Genomic DNA, 16,184 nt, shown 5'->3' with positions numbered 1-16,184 from the left:
TCAGCTTTAGGCGACAGATAGTGGATAAACTCTGGTCGGGACAGATGATAGTCTCTGCATGACTAGTGCAGCATAAAAGGTATCTCGTACATTTTTGTATCATTTTTTTTTGGCTAATATATTTACACTTTTTGACCTATAAGCTGATTAGATAAATTATCATTGCTTTTTGGATCAACACTCCTAAAAAAAGTCAACATCATTTATAAAAATTACTATTTGTTTTTTGAAAAATTATACATATATTCTTAAAAAACGTCGACATTATTATACAAATTACTTCTATTTTTTTGTTTTTAGGGATAATTTTTGCACTTATTTAAAAGATATGAGTGATTTGCATAATAAAATTACGAATTAGAGATTGTAAAGGTAGCAACTTATAAAAAAAAATGTTGAATCCACTAAAAATAAAATGTCAAAAACAATATACACAATTTATGTGCAGAGAGTTAAAATACAAAAAAGCTTCAACTTCTAAACAAGAGTTAAAATACGAAAAGGCTTCAACTTCTAAACAAGCTAAAACTGACCGGGGAATTCCAATTCCATACAACCGAAAGGGAAAGTAGCAACAACACGGAATAGTACAACAAACATTTTTTTTAAAAAATAGGAACTTTATGTGATATGTAAATGAGTAAATTACTCCTATAAAAAAAATTAATAATCTACTTCCTTTTTACTAAATAAGTCTAGGAACAAATTTGATCCCTCAACTTTCAGAATAGACGGAGGTAGTCGTGATAATCTCAAAAACGATTTTTCTGGTCCCAAATATTTAAAGTTAAAGGTATAAGACATGTGCTTGGCTCATATCATTAAGTAGTGATAGCTGTGAGGTCCATCTCCAGCATTCATGGCATAGAGAGCTAGTGTTCGTCTTGGCAAAGCCTCATTGACCATGTTATCCACTTCCTCATACATTGTAACTCATTCTTTGTCAAGGTGCACTTCCTCATATGAATCTTTGTTGGAAAATTGTATTTACTTCCTATAAGTTAGTTTCTTTGCTATTTTGGTTGTATTATTTTTTAACTCAACAGGTGACATCCCATAAATTTAAAATATTCGTAATTTTAATTTCAAACTTTAATTTTGTTAAATTTATGAAAAACAATCTTAATTCACCTCAAGAATTAATTTAGCTATTGCCATGCACGTGTTGTTTTTGTAAGAGATTTAACGAAATAAAGTTTTGAAACTTAAATTACAAATTTTATTGAAGTTATAAAATGCAGTATGGTGAGTTGAAAATAAATGGACTAAAATCGTAAAGAGACTACTTATTTAACGTGAACTGCAATTTTTCCGTCTTTTGTTAAATAGTTTTCTATATATTGCGATTACTTTAATTCACGAAAAACATTTAAGCTTGTGTGGTTTTTAGGTTCGCCCTTCATTTATGGGAACTTTGATTTTTTTCTTTTATTATTTGTTTTTCGCCTTTTACCCCGTCCGCTGATACTTAATCCGAATGTCTTCTTCAATTTTTTCTCAACACATTTCAAACACTTTTTGTACATAATTATTTATCGTTAATTATGTGGTTGCCTGTCTAATGTCTCAACAGTTCTATTGATCTTAATTAAGAGTAATTTACATTGATAATTTTTAAAATTAGAGTAAAATACACAAATATTTCTTGTTTTTTGTAAAACTACTGTACACCCATTGAAGTTACAGTTGTAATTACAACTATACTCCTATTCAAATGTAAAACTTACATAACCTAAAATATATTTATGTAATTTGACCTAAACTTAAGAAGTGTCAATATAATTTCCTCTATAATTAATGTAATTATGCATATGCCAACGCTCTGAGTTATTTTTCAGCTTTAGTTGATAGATTTTGGGTAAAAGTCCGCGGGTCAGGACAAATGAATGGTGCGGTATGAATTTTTCCAAATTCAATTGAGAAATTGATGTGAGGTATATTTTGTAAAGTTGGTGTCAAGATCTCACCTCAAAATATTTATGATTTTTAGACAAATGTTCTTAGGTCTGTTTATATGCAAGGTTTTTATGGCCGCCTTTGGCACTTGCGGAAGCCAGTGAAGGGCCCAAGATGAAAAAGTGTAATGGAGGAAGGCCTTTGGCAAGAGGCGTTCATGAAAGCGACCAGGCAATCCTACAGCCTGGTAATGCCTTTTGGGTGGAAGTGAAAGGAAAAGTGTGATGAAATCGTTCTTGGCGTGATCGTAAATTATAGATGTTTCTGATTGAAGCCTATTCTGAATGGCATTTGTGATAATCTGCAAGGCAAGAAATGAGTTATGGTCAGTTGACAAGCCGAAATCTGCAATCCAGAAGGAGCCATTTGAAGAAATTAAGCTGTTTCATGTCTAGTTTCATTGTTATCTCTTCTTCAATGACTGATTTTACAACATCCAATACTGCTCTCTGCACATAGCACAAAAAAATTACAGCAACTAAGAATCCTTAAAACACAATATAATTTAGCTTAAAATACCTGGAAGAGTTCGGAGCGTAGCTAAGAGCACCTTCTCCACTGGTCATGCCATGTAACGCAGCCATCCTATCTCCACGATCGTGTCCGTTGTGTGTGCCTGGATGCGTATATTGCAATCCTTACCAATCTCTTCATATATATATAAACAAGTCTTGTCTCCCTCTCTCTCTCAATATATATATATCACATACATATTAACCAAGTTCATGTAATTAATTTCAAAATATGAAGCACCAAATACTACGTATTAACACTCTCCCTCGGGTTGGTTCATGTAAATGTAGACACTCAACTTGCTTAACAATTGCATTATATATATTACACATGATACATTAAATTTGAGTTATACGATAGACTAAATATTACATATATATATATATATATATATATATATTAGCGAATTGGGCAAATTATTTTAGTCCCATACAAAAAAGATAGAATTATTTTTGGTACCACAACTGTGATGTTTTTTAATCCCATAAAACTTAAAATCATGCTTTCTTAGTCTCAAGAAGTGTGATTTAATTTTGGGATCTTTTGGTTCCAAAATTATAATGCATTTTTAATCCCAAGCAATATTTTTTAGTCTCAAACAATATCTTTTTAATCCTAAAATCAACACACATAACTTTTTGGGACAAAAAATGCATGATTATGAGTTTTATGGGATTAAAAGCGACACCTACCATAGTTATGACACTAAAAAAAATTCTTCCATTATTTATGTGACTAAAAAAATATTTTTGCCTCACCAAGTTCATATAATTAATTTCTGAATATGAAACACCAAATATTTCTAATTAATTGTTAGACACCTAACTTGCCTAACAATAACTAAAACTTATGTAGGGGCTTAAGTGCGCCTACTAGATTGGCTTTTGTTGAACGGGCAAATTGCAAGCACCCCTCCAGTAACCTTGGTAGTTGATAACCAAAGAGGTTGTAGCTGCTCCAAGATTCACAGAAATTAATTGTGTAAAAAGGGGTAGGTATACATATATGATGTTATGATATCACTCAAGTTTGCGCTTGAGAAGGACAAATATTATAATTGATATATCCTTTTCAGGAAGTAGGAGATCTGGAGATGCTTCAAGTTTTAGTCTGTATGTCTCGAATAATTCATCAACGATTTCACATCCGAAGTGATTTGTCATCAAGTCCTCAAATACGGCTCTGTATACCGAGGCATGAGCATGGGCGCTAGTGACGGCATACTTCCCTGGATTGTCTAATACTTCCATTCTTTCAATATTGTAACTACCATTCCTCTCTATTATTGCCTTGAGTTCTTCTGGGAACGTATAATAAGTCGGAAAGTTGAAGGAGTCTATCTTTTCTTCACTGACTCTTCCCTGCAATAAGAGTAGCATTAGGACTTTATGAACAATTTCTACTTTTATCCGCATCAGTACTGGATAGTTGATGAAATATCCACAGAGTTAGATCATTTTATCTGCTGGTGATTTCTAGTTCCTTAATTAGAGTTTTTAAATAAATACTGAAGGATTGCTTGGCAGCAAGAAGACCAGTCCTGAAGTTGTCGACTCTTGTTAAGTTTACAAAATCCTATTATGATTCTATGACATATAATGTTCAAATTGTTTTGACAGTTCTTGAAGGCATTTTATTGTCTAATATTGGATATTGAACTTTAATTACCTTCTCGGCCATGTCCATGAGGATAGAAGCTATGTGGTCAAGGACCATTTCCCCCTTATAGGATGGGTCAAGCTTTATACTTAATGCAGGAACAAGAAGGGCCATTAGCCCTCCACTCACCAGCTCCTGTGCCCTAGCTTCCAAGAATGAGTCAATATCCTCGGCATATTGACTTGAATAAGCATCATAAACTTCTTGTCTTGCTCCCCCACAGTAAACATTCCCTTTATTCCATGCTGGAGAAGTAGGGTCTGTCACTGCTTTTGGCACTTGCGAAAGCCAGTGAAGGGCCCAAGACGAATAGGCAAAATGAAGGGAGGCCTTCGGCAAGAGGCGTTTGTGAAAGCTACCAGGCAATCCAGCAGCCTGGTAAGGCCTTTCAGGTGGAAGCGAACGGAAAAGGGTATTGAAATCATTCTTGACGTGGTCGTTAAAGAACACGTAAAATTCCCGGCTTTGAGAATTAATTATAGAACTTGCTGATTGAAATTTATTCTGAATGGCTTCTGTGATGATATGCATGGCAAGAAATGAGTTGAGGCCTGTTGAGCAGCCAAAATCTGCAATCCAGAAGGAGTCATTTGGAGAAAGCTGTGAGATGTCTAGTTTCGTTGTTATCTCTTCTTCAATGATTGGTTTCACAACATCCATTACTGCTCTCTGCATATAGCACAAAAAAGTTACGGGAATCTATGATCGATTACAGACTTCTATAGTGCTTATTTCAAATATCTTAGATGACTTAAATGAACTTCCATACAAGTTTTCCTTTATTAACATATGATAGAATATATACCTGGTAGGAAGAGTTCTGAGCATAGCTAAGAGGACCTTCTCCACCGGTCATGGCATGTAACTGGGCCATCTTATTGTGTGTATAATTCCCCTATACGAATCTATTTATCATACATATATAGCTATATCCATATATAGCACTCTGGCAATTTGCTCTTTCTAATTTGGTTTCTTGAATATCATAATTAATGCTAGCTTGTACGCCTGAATTCTATCTATTTTATTGTACGCACCATGACATTGCCTTCTTGCGTGCGGAAATAAAGAAAACCGACGTCTGGACTGAGTCGAAGTTGAAAAGTATTATTCACAATAAAACAGAAAGTCCAACCGACCTGCCGTAGTTGGTAAACTACACGATCTACGCTGGATATTATAGATATATTTATCACGCGAGCAAAGCAACCTTGCAGATTTTTTTTATTCGATCAGCTATGGTGCTCTGATCCCAATATCACTTGCCACTGTGTCAGGGACGGACTTTTTTCTCATAACGAAATGTATTTTTTGTTTACACCCAATTTTCGACCAACTTTCGCATATCTCAAAGTTTACTGACTGTCCGTCAGGTGTCCTCAATACTGAATTTCGCTAACATGATATCTGAACGCCTCCCTAAGCTACACCGCGTGCCCGTGCGCTCGCCTATCCAAAATGCTCATGTTCGCTGAGGCTCTCGGCACGCACGCCTTTGCGCATTCTCACGCCGGCCCCAACTAGCTAGTGTGCTGCCATGCATCTTGTCTACAATCTCGGAACTCGCCCACGTCCTTTGATGGTAAAGAGCATCATCGCTTCGCTTACGACGCTCCGCATGGGCCTGTAATGCCCGTCTCATGTCCAATGCTCAATCGGTGCATCCTCGACGCACGCCTTCGTCGTGGCTATCTTGTATGCCTTGCCCGAGTAAGACCGCATCATAAGTCTGGGGCCTATTCGATATGCTAACATCACGCATTGATCCCACACGGCATTCCCAATATGTCTTCTTGCCCTTTGACGTTGCTTCATAATTTGCCCACGGTGTGGTGTCTCCCTACGACCGCTCATCTTAGCCATTGGATCCATATGGACGGCTATAACCCAATAATGCATGCTATGAATTGGATCATGAGGTCTTAGAACGTTTGCCTCGATCACCCATTCGTATGAGAGGTGTTGTCCCTAATATCCCGCAGCTCGCAGTGCAACCTTGCTCATCATGTGGAACCTCTCGGCCGCTTTTGTGCCCAATGTAGGCCATCTTGGCCTTATGCCGCCCGTTCGGTTCTCATACCTTTTCGGGACTCTAAACACTCATTTGAGATGTCTAGAGCTGGATCTTAAAGTCCCCCAAGATATGCTCATTTAGTGGCAATGTTGCTATCGTCACTGTTGTCGTGTACGAGGAGGACTGGCTGGAGCTCACCACTGTATTAAAATGGCCGAGGAGCGCACCTTTTTCGCATCTCCCTCAACCGACGTCCAAATCACGTGTCGTTTGAACCATTGCATAGTCTACACTTTTACATCATAACCCAAGAGTTTCAGTCCCATCCAATCATCCATCACTGAGGAATTGCCCACGCAATACTCTGAAATTACAGTCTTGCCACTGCACTAGCTGACTCAAAATATCGTCGTCATTTCCTACTTAAACGGAACCATCTAGCTCTTAAACATCTTGGAGGTGTTCCCAAGAGAGGAAGGATGTCCCCAAAGAAACAAATTTGCAAATCTCCAATGATAAAACACTCTACTTCACACAATTATCTCATGTTGGCGTGCAAGGTGGCGACTAATCATCGCCCTTGTATCTCCGTGCCCAAACGTGTTCGAAATGACTTCATACTTGGTGGATAGCATCCCAGCACATCAAGAAAGTTCCCATATGAACAGTTCTGCGATCTCCAATGGGTAAGAATCTTTGCTCGATGGCCGTTTACACAACTGCGTGCCGGCCTATGTCCTCCTCTAGTCACTGTCGGCCGTGTTGCCCAAGGAGCTGCCGGCAGACTGCCGACTTGGACATTTTCACATGTTGCCCCTCTAAATTACATTATTTATATCGATACTCCATATAAAAATATAAATATCTCATATATTTATTCTCATTATCAATAAAATATTTATATTCTTACTCAATTAATCTTTTTATAATAAATCAAAATTAGTTGTACGGGGGAGGCTCCTTTCTATAGTCATGAGCAAGTTTGATAGTTTGGGCTTACTTTTGCTGAGCGTGAAGACCGTATGCTCTGATATAGATCCATCTTTTAGTGGGTGGTATTTGAACCTTTTTTTTCCAGCCTAATTAGCCAACCTAAAATAAGATAATAACTTTATATTTTATCTTGTATCAATTCATTAAAATGCATAATGCCTGAATTAATTAGTATGGACATTTATTCGAATTTATTTTGAACACATTTAAACCCAAATTTATTATGAGCTTTAATTTAGAATTTAATTATTAGTCAATTTATTTTAGACCTTTAATTGATATTTATTCCAAATTTTGATGTCAACAATACATAATATGCACACTACACTGATATATAATATTTAATCATAGTTAATTGTTATGGTTAAAACCATAAAGACGTAGTAAATAATCATTGACCTGACCACGCAACCCATTGTAGTAATTAAATAGTAACATTTAGTAATAGCTAAATACCTGACAAAAATATTTTTCATAATTAACAGCCACATCAAATATTTTTATCATAGTGAATAAATTAAATTTTTTAATTAATTTTTATTTAGCTATAATTACTATATGATAATCATTACTATCGCTTTTTGTCCATAACTATTAAAACGTAGACAATAAATTTTTCTTTTTTTTTGGTGGATGTACGAAAATCGGACAATTCTTGTTGTTGGTTTAGATTCAAATACAACAATATGAATCACGTGCTCTAAAATATAATTGATTGTAATTCTTCTTCCCATATGAATCACATAAAAAGAAAAGAATTCAAGATAAGGAATTATTGTTGTTGGTTTCGATTCAAATGCAGCAATATGAATCACGTGCTCTAAAATATGATTGATTGTAATTCTTCTTCCCATATGAATCACATAAAAAGAAAAGAATTCAAGATAAGGAATTTTTTTTTTTCATGTGGTTGGGATTCTAAGGTAAGAATTTATAGAGGCATCGATCATTGTTTCAGAACTGAATGTCCTCTAAACATTTTACAATATAATTTTTATTTATTTTTTATTTTTTTATTACAAAGACTACCTAATCTTAATTTTACTATAAATTTTAATATTTTTTTATAAAAATCATTTCTTCAAAAGTAGAAGTATTTACAAACACTCTCATAATAAACTATGGTAGGAAATTCCAGTTGAGTTGGTGCAATACAACTTACAGTGCTTTCCCTTTATGTTTTGAGCATACATAAATAGATATATATATATATATATAGTATGTCTGAATCCAAGAAATCAACTTCGTACTGACCTGAATTCATACGCATGAAGTGATTATCGTTCATGCTGATGGGTATATGTATAATCCCCCCGCAAAAAGACCGAAAAGCCCTTCATTAAGGGTAGCATGGTCATTTCCGCGATCGGATCCGCGTACTTCACAACGGGCGGGTCGCGGAGGACCCGACCCGGGTCGTAGGAGCTGACAGAAGACCCGGACAATGACGGCCATTCGATTAAAATGGGATCAACCAGATGAGGCCACGTGGCCCAATGCTTTCCGTACAACTGTGTACTATAAATAGACCCCGATACGCCATAAATGGGGTAACTGCTGTACATTTATTGAGATCGAACTTTGAGATAGCATACATTTCTCTCGATCAACCTAACTTGAGCGTCGGAGGGTCATTGTCGGGGACATACCCGACGAGCTCACGGTTCTTGTTTTATTCTCAGGGGATCCAAAACCTGTTCCGGAAGAGTTAATCGTACAGCTGTGAGATCGTCGCAGGAGATAGAATAATTCGACCCGGATCAGTTGGCGCCGTCTGTGGGAACTTCTGAGAATTCTATCGTTATGGAGGGTTCATCGAGGAGAAATGCCGCCGAGGAAGAAACACCAAGGAGAGGAGCAGGTGCAACCATCCAAATCACACAGGATGAGCTGCAGAGGATGATAGACGAGGCAAGCCGAAAGGCCATAGTAGAATATGAACGGAGAACAGCAACCCCCCTGGTCAAAGAAACTGCTAGAAGGCAGTTATTTGAAAACGTGGAGCCAATAAGAGAGTCTAGAGTCCAGGGAGAACATGAGTACCGCAGCAAGCGACCGGCATCATCCGATGCAGGTTCCAGCAGCCATGGACGCGCAAAAAGAAGAGAGCCGGTCATATCCAGGGCCGAAGTGGAGAGCGTGGGCAAACAGATACATAGCTTGAACAAACAGATAGACGAGTTGAAGAAACGAGGGGAGATCGTAGCGCAAAACAAGAACTCCCCTTTCTGTAATGAAATCCTTGTTCAGACTGTCGAGCCCGGGTTCAGAGTGCCCGATTTGAGGAGGTATGATGGGATGAGAGACCCTCAGGAGCACGTGGCCGCCTTTGAGATGGTGATGAATCTTTACGGACAGTCAGCCCCGATAATGGCTAAATTGTTCGCAACCACACTGACGGGGAAAGCCCAGGAATGGTTCACGAACCTACCCCGTGGAAGCATCGAGTCCTACGAGCAACTCGTGCAAAAGTTTAATTTTCATTTTGCAAGCAAGAAGAAACAAAAGAGGTCGGCTACTCATCTGTTTAACATCCGACAAAAAGAAGATGAAACGCTGAAAAATTTCATGGGACGATTCAACAATGAGACCCTGGAGGTGCAAGAACTGAGGATTGACATGCTTGTGAGTATCCTCATACACGGACTCAGGAAAGGCTCTTTCGCCTCCGCCCTCGCGCGCGACCCGCCCTACGATGTGGAGCAACTGATGGCGATAGCGCAGAAGTATATTGACGAGGAGGAGATGAACGCGATGAAAGATTCGGAGCGAAGGGAACGTGAGTATGTTCCCAGACGACCTCACGAGGGAAGAGGAGGAGGAAATGACAAGCCAAAAATCGAGAAACGGAAGGAGCCTAAGTATGTGCCAAAATATCACAACTACACTCCGTTGGCCATGTCCCGGGAGAAGGCTCTAATGATGGTAGAAAACGCTGACGTGCTGAAATGGCCAAGACATACGAGGTACACTCCCACCAAGAAGATGTCTAACAAGTACTGCCGCTTCCATCGGGAGAGAGGACACAGCACAGAAGAGTGCTACCAACTGAAAGATGAGATCGAAAGGCTCGTTCGGCAGGGGCATTTCAGAGATCGCGTGCCCCCAAACTGCAAAATTGGTGGAGGAGGAAGGAGAAGCCGATCGAGAAGCCCGGACCGAGATAGAAATCCGTGCCCATCAAGGACAGACAAACCTCCGATGGGTGGGAACAACGCACCCACAAAAGGTGTCATATACACAATAGCGGGAGGGTCGACTGCAGGAGATTTGGGTCGAACACGGAAAAGATGCGCCCGAACAGCAGGATCGGTGAGACAGAAAGAATTCGTGATGAAGGTGGAGGGTGAAGAGGCCATCTCATTTAATAGTTCGGACAGATTGGAGGATGGCGGAGAGAACGACCCCATGGTCATCAAGCTCGACATCGCGAACTTCACCGTCCATAAAGTGTTGATAGACAGCGGGAGCTCGGCAGACATCATTTTCAAAAGTGTCGTAGACCGGATGGGGCTGGAGAATGCGAGGCTCGAGCCCGTGAAAACTCCGCTGGTCGGATTTGGAGGAAGCGAAGTGGCCTCACTTGGGACAATAGAGCTGCCGGTGTCCATGGGCGAAGAGCCGAAGAGAAAAACGCTGATGGTCAAATTCCTAGTGGTTGATACCCCATTCACGTACAATGTCATACTGGGTCGACCGGGGTTAAATTCGTTCAAGGCGGTGATCTCCACATACCATATGAAGATGAAATTCCCCACTGAATATGGAATCGGGGAGGTATCATGCGACCAGAAGGAGGCTCGCAAATGCTACAACTTGTCGATAAAGGGAGAGCCGAGGTCGAAGAAACAGAAGGTTCGGGAGGACGCGGAGCCTCGACCGTATGAAGCTGAACACCTGAAACCCAGCGAGGAATACAAGGCTATTCAGCTCGCTGCTGAAGACCCCAGCAAGACGACCAGGATAGGTTCCAGCCTCAACGAAGGGGAGATGGCCATGATAGATTTTCTAAGAAAAAATGCGGATATGTTCGCGTGGAGCCCGTCGGATTTCACCGGGATCGACCCGGAAGTGATCGTGCATCGGTTGAATGTGGACCCCACCGCTCGACCTGTGCAGCAGAGGAAAAGAAATTTCAGTAAGGAAAAGAACGATGCTATCCGGCAAGAGGTCGAGAAGCTGCTGAAAGCGGGATATATATCGGAAATCCAATACACGAGCTGGCTCTCCAATGTAGTGCTCGTCCCAAAATCTTCAGGAAAATGGCGAATGTGTGTGGATTTTACGGATCTGAACAAGGCATGCCCTAAAGACCCATATCCGCTGCCCCGGATCGATACCATGGTGGACTCGACCGCTGGATTCGAGCTCTTTTCAATGATGGATGCATATCAGGGGTACCACCAGATCCAACTGGCAGAAGAGGACAGAGATAAAACCTCCTTCGTCACAGATAAGGGGATTTATTGTTACAACATGATGCCCTTTGGACTGAAGAATGCAGGGGCAACCTACCAGCGATTGGTTAATAAGATGTTCGGGGACCTGCTCGGAAGAACCATGGAAGTATATGTTGATGACATGCTGGTCAAGAGTAAGAGGTCGCAGGACCACATTGAAGACCTCTCTCAGGCATTCAGCATAATGAGGTCGCATGGAATGAAACTCAACCCGGACAAATGCACATTTGGAGTGACAGGTGGAAAGTTCCTGGGGTATATGATCAGCGAAAGAGGGATAGAAGCGAATCCAGAAAAGATCCAAGCCATTATGGGCCTGAGGTCGCCGAGTTCGATCAAAGACATGCAGAAGCTTACCGGAAAAATTGCATCTCTGGGCAGATTCATATCGCGATCGGCAGATAGAAGCCTACCATTTTTCAAAGCTTTGAGGAAACCCAAGAGTTTCGCGTGGACTCAAGAGTGCGAACAGGCTTTGCGAGAACTGAAGGAGTACCTCACCAAACCCCCTTTGCTCGCAAATCCCAAAGAGGGTGAGACCCTATTCTTGTATCTCGGAGTGTCTGAAAACGCGGTTAGCTCCGTGCTGATAAGGGAAGAGGCTAACAATCAGAATCCAGTCTACTATGTCAGCAAAATGCTCCAAGGGGCGGAATTGCGGTATTCAGAGATGGAGAAGCTCGCTCTAGCATTAGTAGTGACTGCCCGGAAGCTGCGGCCATATTTCCAGTCGCATAAAATAGTAGTGCTGACGAACCACCCCCTCAAGCACGTGATGTCTCGACCAGAGGCCTCCGGAAGATTAATCAAGTGGGCGGTTGAATTGGGGCAACACGATATCGAATACCAGCCCAGGACGGCCCAGAAGGCACAGGTGCTCGCGGATTTCATCACGGAGTTATCCAGCGATCCGAAAGAACCTGAGGCTCCCGACCATACCTGTTCGAGGTGGATGCTGCACGTAGATGGGTCTTCGAATGCGAATAACGGAGGAGCGGGCATATTGATCCAAGGACCCGAGGGCATCGAGATAGAAGTGGCTGCTCGACTATCGTTCCCGGTAACAAACAATGAGGCGGAATACGAGGCGTTGGTATTAGGGCTGGAGCTAGCGTATGAGGCAGGCGCTCGCGATCTGGAGGTTTTCACCGACTCTCAGCTGATCGCCATGCAAATTGAGGGAACCTACGAGACAAGAGAAAGAACCATGACACAGTACAAAGAGATCGCGCAGCAATTGATGGGAAAGTTTAACGGGTGTACCGTTTCACAAGTTCCTCGAGCAGAAAATGACAAAGCGGATGCCCTGTCAAAGTTTGGAGCAGCAATGGACGGAATTCGAGATCGAAAAATCACCGCCATGGTTCGCGATCGATCGGTGTTAGCGAGTGTAACAGAAATCCAGGTCGTTTCAGAGGGCGAATCGTGGATGACAGAGATCATACGATATCTGGGAGAGGGCATCTTGCCCAACGGCCCACAAGCAGCGAAAAGGGTCAAATTTCGCGCCACCCGATTCACGATGTTAGACGGTCAGCTATACAAACGAACAGTGGATGGCCCCGTCCTGAAATGCTTGGATGGAGAGAGAGCCCTGTACGTGATGCGGGAAATACACGAAGGAAGCTGCGGTAATCATTCGGGAGCGAGGTCGCTGGCTCAGAAGGTGATGCGGCAAGGTTATTTCTGGCCCACCTTGGTCGAAGATTCTAAGAACTTGGTCAGGAAATGCGAGAGTTGCCAGAAGTACGCTTCTTTGATACATCAACCGGCAACACCGATGGAACCGATCAAGATAGCGTGCCCGTTCGACCAGTGGGGAATTGACATCGTAGGACCTTTTCCACCCGCACAAGCCCAAAAGAAATTCATCATTGTAGCGGTCGAATATTTCTCCAAGTGGGTCGAAGCAGAAGCGGTAGCCAAAATCTCGGAGAGGGAAGTCATCAACTTCATTTGGAAGAATATCATATGCAGATTTGGTATACCGCGGATATTAATATCTGACAACGGCACGCAGTTCCAGGGCAGGAAAATCACAGAATGGTGCAAGGAGTTGAAGATCGCGCAACACTTCACAGCAGTCGCAAATCCTCAAGCGAATGGGCAGACCGAAGTGACGAACCGGACGATCCTACAACATTTGAAAACTCGCCTCGAGAGCAAGGGGTCGTGGGTCGACGAACTGCCCGGGGTCTTGTGGGCTTACCGAACAACGCCGCGACCCGCCACGGGTGAAACCCCTTTCTGCCTGGTGTACGGGACCGAGGCCATCATTCCCGCCGAAATAGGGGAGGAATCGCAGAGAGTTATGCAGTATGAGCCCGAGACGAACCGAGCCGAACGAAGTTTCGATCTCACTGTCATCGAAGAAAAAAGGGAAGCTGCATATGCCCGAATCCTGCATCACAAGGGTCTAATGATGAAGAGCCATGATCGTAGAATTCGACCACGCCAGCTGCAGGTAGGGGATCTCGTGCTGAAGAAAGTTGAGGCATCGAAACATGTGGGAAAGCTAGAGCCACCCTGGGAAGGCCCTTACAAAGTGACCGAAATCAGGAAGAAGGGCACCTACAGGTTGCAAGACATGCAAGGTCGCGATCTACCACACCCTTGGAACATACAAAACCTGAAGAAGTTCTACGCCTGAAGCCAGGAGCCTGTGAAAGGCCATCAACCGAAGGATCGAACAAGGAGCCTGTGAAAGGCCATCAACAAATCGAACAAGGAGCCTGTGAAAGGCCATCAACAAATCGAACAAGGAGCCTGTGAAAGGCCACCAACCGAAGGATCGAACAAGGAGCCTGTGAAAGGCCGTCAGCAGATCGAACAAGGAGCCTGTGAAAGGCCGTCAGCAGATCGAACAAGGAGCCTGTGAAAGGCCGTCGACTCGAACGAGGAGCCTGTGAAAGGCCATCAACCAAAGGGTCGAACGAGATGACTGATCGAACAATTGGCCGGCAAAGGGCCTTCAACAGTAAGACCGAACAAAACTACACGGGAAGCGTTCCAGCAAACTGTTAGTTGTATATTCTCAAAGGTTAGGAAGATCGCATCCATTCTAAACATTGTATTACTGGATATTTACCACTCTTGTAACTTACGCGACGATATTTATCAAAGTTTCTTTGTTTTTGTGCTTACATTTGTTTTGTGCTTATGATTTGTTTTGTGCCTATGATTCGTGCGTACATTACTATCACCACTTGCACACAAGCAAAACGCGAACTGAAAAAGACGCGTCCAACATGCGATCTGAAAAAGACGCACTCAACCAATACGCGAACTGAAAGACGCGTCCAATATGCGATCTGAAAAAGACGCACTCAACCAATACGCGAACTGAAAAAGACGCGTCCAATAAGCGATCTGAAAAAGACGCACACAAGCAGAAAGCGAATTGAAAGAACATAACATGCAAATATAGCAAAGGAAGCGAGCTGACAAAAGTTCATTTTCATTTAACAAAATGTCCTATACAGGGGTCATCAAAATTTATACCCCACCCTCCTGTTTACAAAAAATGGTGTCCTAACAATTTCTAGGATTTACATGTGGATCAATCAGCTCAAAATCCTACCACAAAAGTAGAAGATCGGGACTAATCAGGCGTCAGCTTCTGCCTCCAGTTCGTCCCTCAGGACCATGAATTCATCATCTTTCAGCTCAGGATCCGGAGGAAGAGGTTGAAGGTCGCCATCAAGCGAGATGTCAAGCTTGCTGCGGTCAAAAGACTCATTGAAGCCACCGAGCTTTTCGACCTGAGACAGGCAGGTCTCATAGCCCTTGGCAAACGAGTCCGCAGACTTGATCTCAAGAGCGGTCGTGAAGGTGTCAGTCTTCAAAAAATCACGAACCGCAGACATCCGGGAATCGGCCAAAGCTCGCTGATGCTCTTCGATCAAAATGCGACCAGCTTGGCCTTCTTCCAACCCATGCTTGTGGCCTTCAATGAGACCGACCTCACGTCCAGCTTCGAACGCCTCTTTCTTGGCCTCTGCCAGGGCCACCTCGTGCTCAGAGTGAAGAATTTCCTTCTCCTTCTTGGCAACATCGAGCTCGGCTCTCAGCCTTTGCACCTCGTCCCCCAAGGCCAGCAGGTTATCCTCCTGCTTGCGTTCGGTCTCGTCTCGTTCGGCCAATTGAGACCTCAAATCTTGCACCTTCTGGTCAGTCGAAATGTAACTCTTCCGGTAATGGGTGCATTTGAGGCTTAAGCTCCGAAGAAAGGTCATGGCCTGCAAAACCAAAAGCAATGAATGGCACAAAAGAGGGGAAGTCGAAGGAAACCAACCGATGAATTACCTGGACCAGGGAGTGGGCTGCGAACTCCTCAAGCCGAATAGGGTTATTCGGTACAAGTGCTCCCTGGTCGCGAACGGAGACGAATGAATTGTAGACTGCAAAAGTATCCCCTCCGGCCTCGCCATACAGCGACGAGCTCGACATGTCCTGCCATTCGGGAGGCGGCACATTACCTCGAAGAGATGCCCGGCTATCCTCCCAACAGGTGGCGAGCTGCGCCACCCTCAAAAATTTGTCCCGATCGTCATTAACGCTAGTTTTGTCTGCGGCTTCCCTAGCCATCC

General features: G+C 42.6%; 2 protein-coding genes across 2 annotated transcripts; one reads left to right on the top strand and one right to left on the bottom strand.

Moving 5' to 3' along the window:
* LOC105162048 (probable S-adenosylmethionine-dependent methyltransferase At5g37970) lies at positions 3,231-5,116 on the bottom strand. The gene is made up of 3 exons (XM_011079954.2): positions 4,934-5,116; positions 4,138-4,797; positions 3,231-3,830 (listed from the first exon to the last, which is right to left on the bottom strand). The coding sequence occupies exons 1-3, from the start codon at positions 5,000-5,002 to the stop codon at positions 3,489-3,491; spliced, it is 1,071 nt and encodes a 356-aa protein (XP_011078256.1). The 5' UTR covers positions 5,003-5,116; the 3' UTR covers positions 3,231-3,488.
* Positions 8,939-14,245, top strand: LOC105162039. Its single transcript, XM_011079945.1, has one exon. It carries the CDS (start codon positions 8,939-8,941, stop codon positions 14,243-14,245), a length of 5,307 nt encoding a protein of 1,768 aa, XP_011078247.1.

This window comes from Sesamum indicum, linkage group LG1, assembly GCF_000512975.1.
Source record: "Sesamum indicum cultivar Zhongzhi No. 13 linkage group LG1, S_indicum_v1.0, whole genome shotgun sequence".
Classification (NCBI taxonomy): Eukaryota; Viridiplantae; Streptophyta; class Magnoliopsida; order Lamiales; family Pedaliaceae; genus Sesamum; species Sesamum indicum.
This window is presented reverse-complemented; position numbering and strand designations above follow the sequence as displayed.

Excerpts from the sequence above, each read along its gene's own strand:
- LOC105162048 (XM_011079954.2), bottom strand. The coding sequence starts at position 5,002 with ATGGCCCAGTTACATGCCATGACCGGTGGAGAAGGTCCTCTTAGCTAT. Across the intron at positions 4,798-4,933 it reads CTCAGAACTCTTCCTACCAG|AGAGCAGTAATGGATGTTGT; the intron begins GTATATATTCTA and ends TGCTATATGCAG. Across the intron at positions 3,831-4,137 it reads TCATGGACATGGCCGAGAAG|GGAAGAGTCAGTGAAGAAAA; the intron begins GTAATTAAAGTT and ends CTCTTATTGCAG.
- LOC105162039 (XM_011079945.1), top strand. The coding sequence starts at position 8,939 with ATGGAGGGTTCATCGAGGAGAAATGCCGCCGAGGAAGAAACACCAAGG.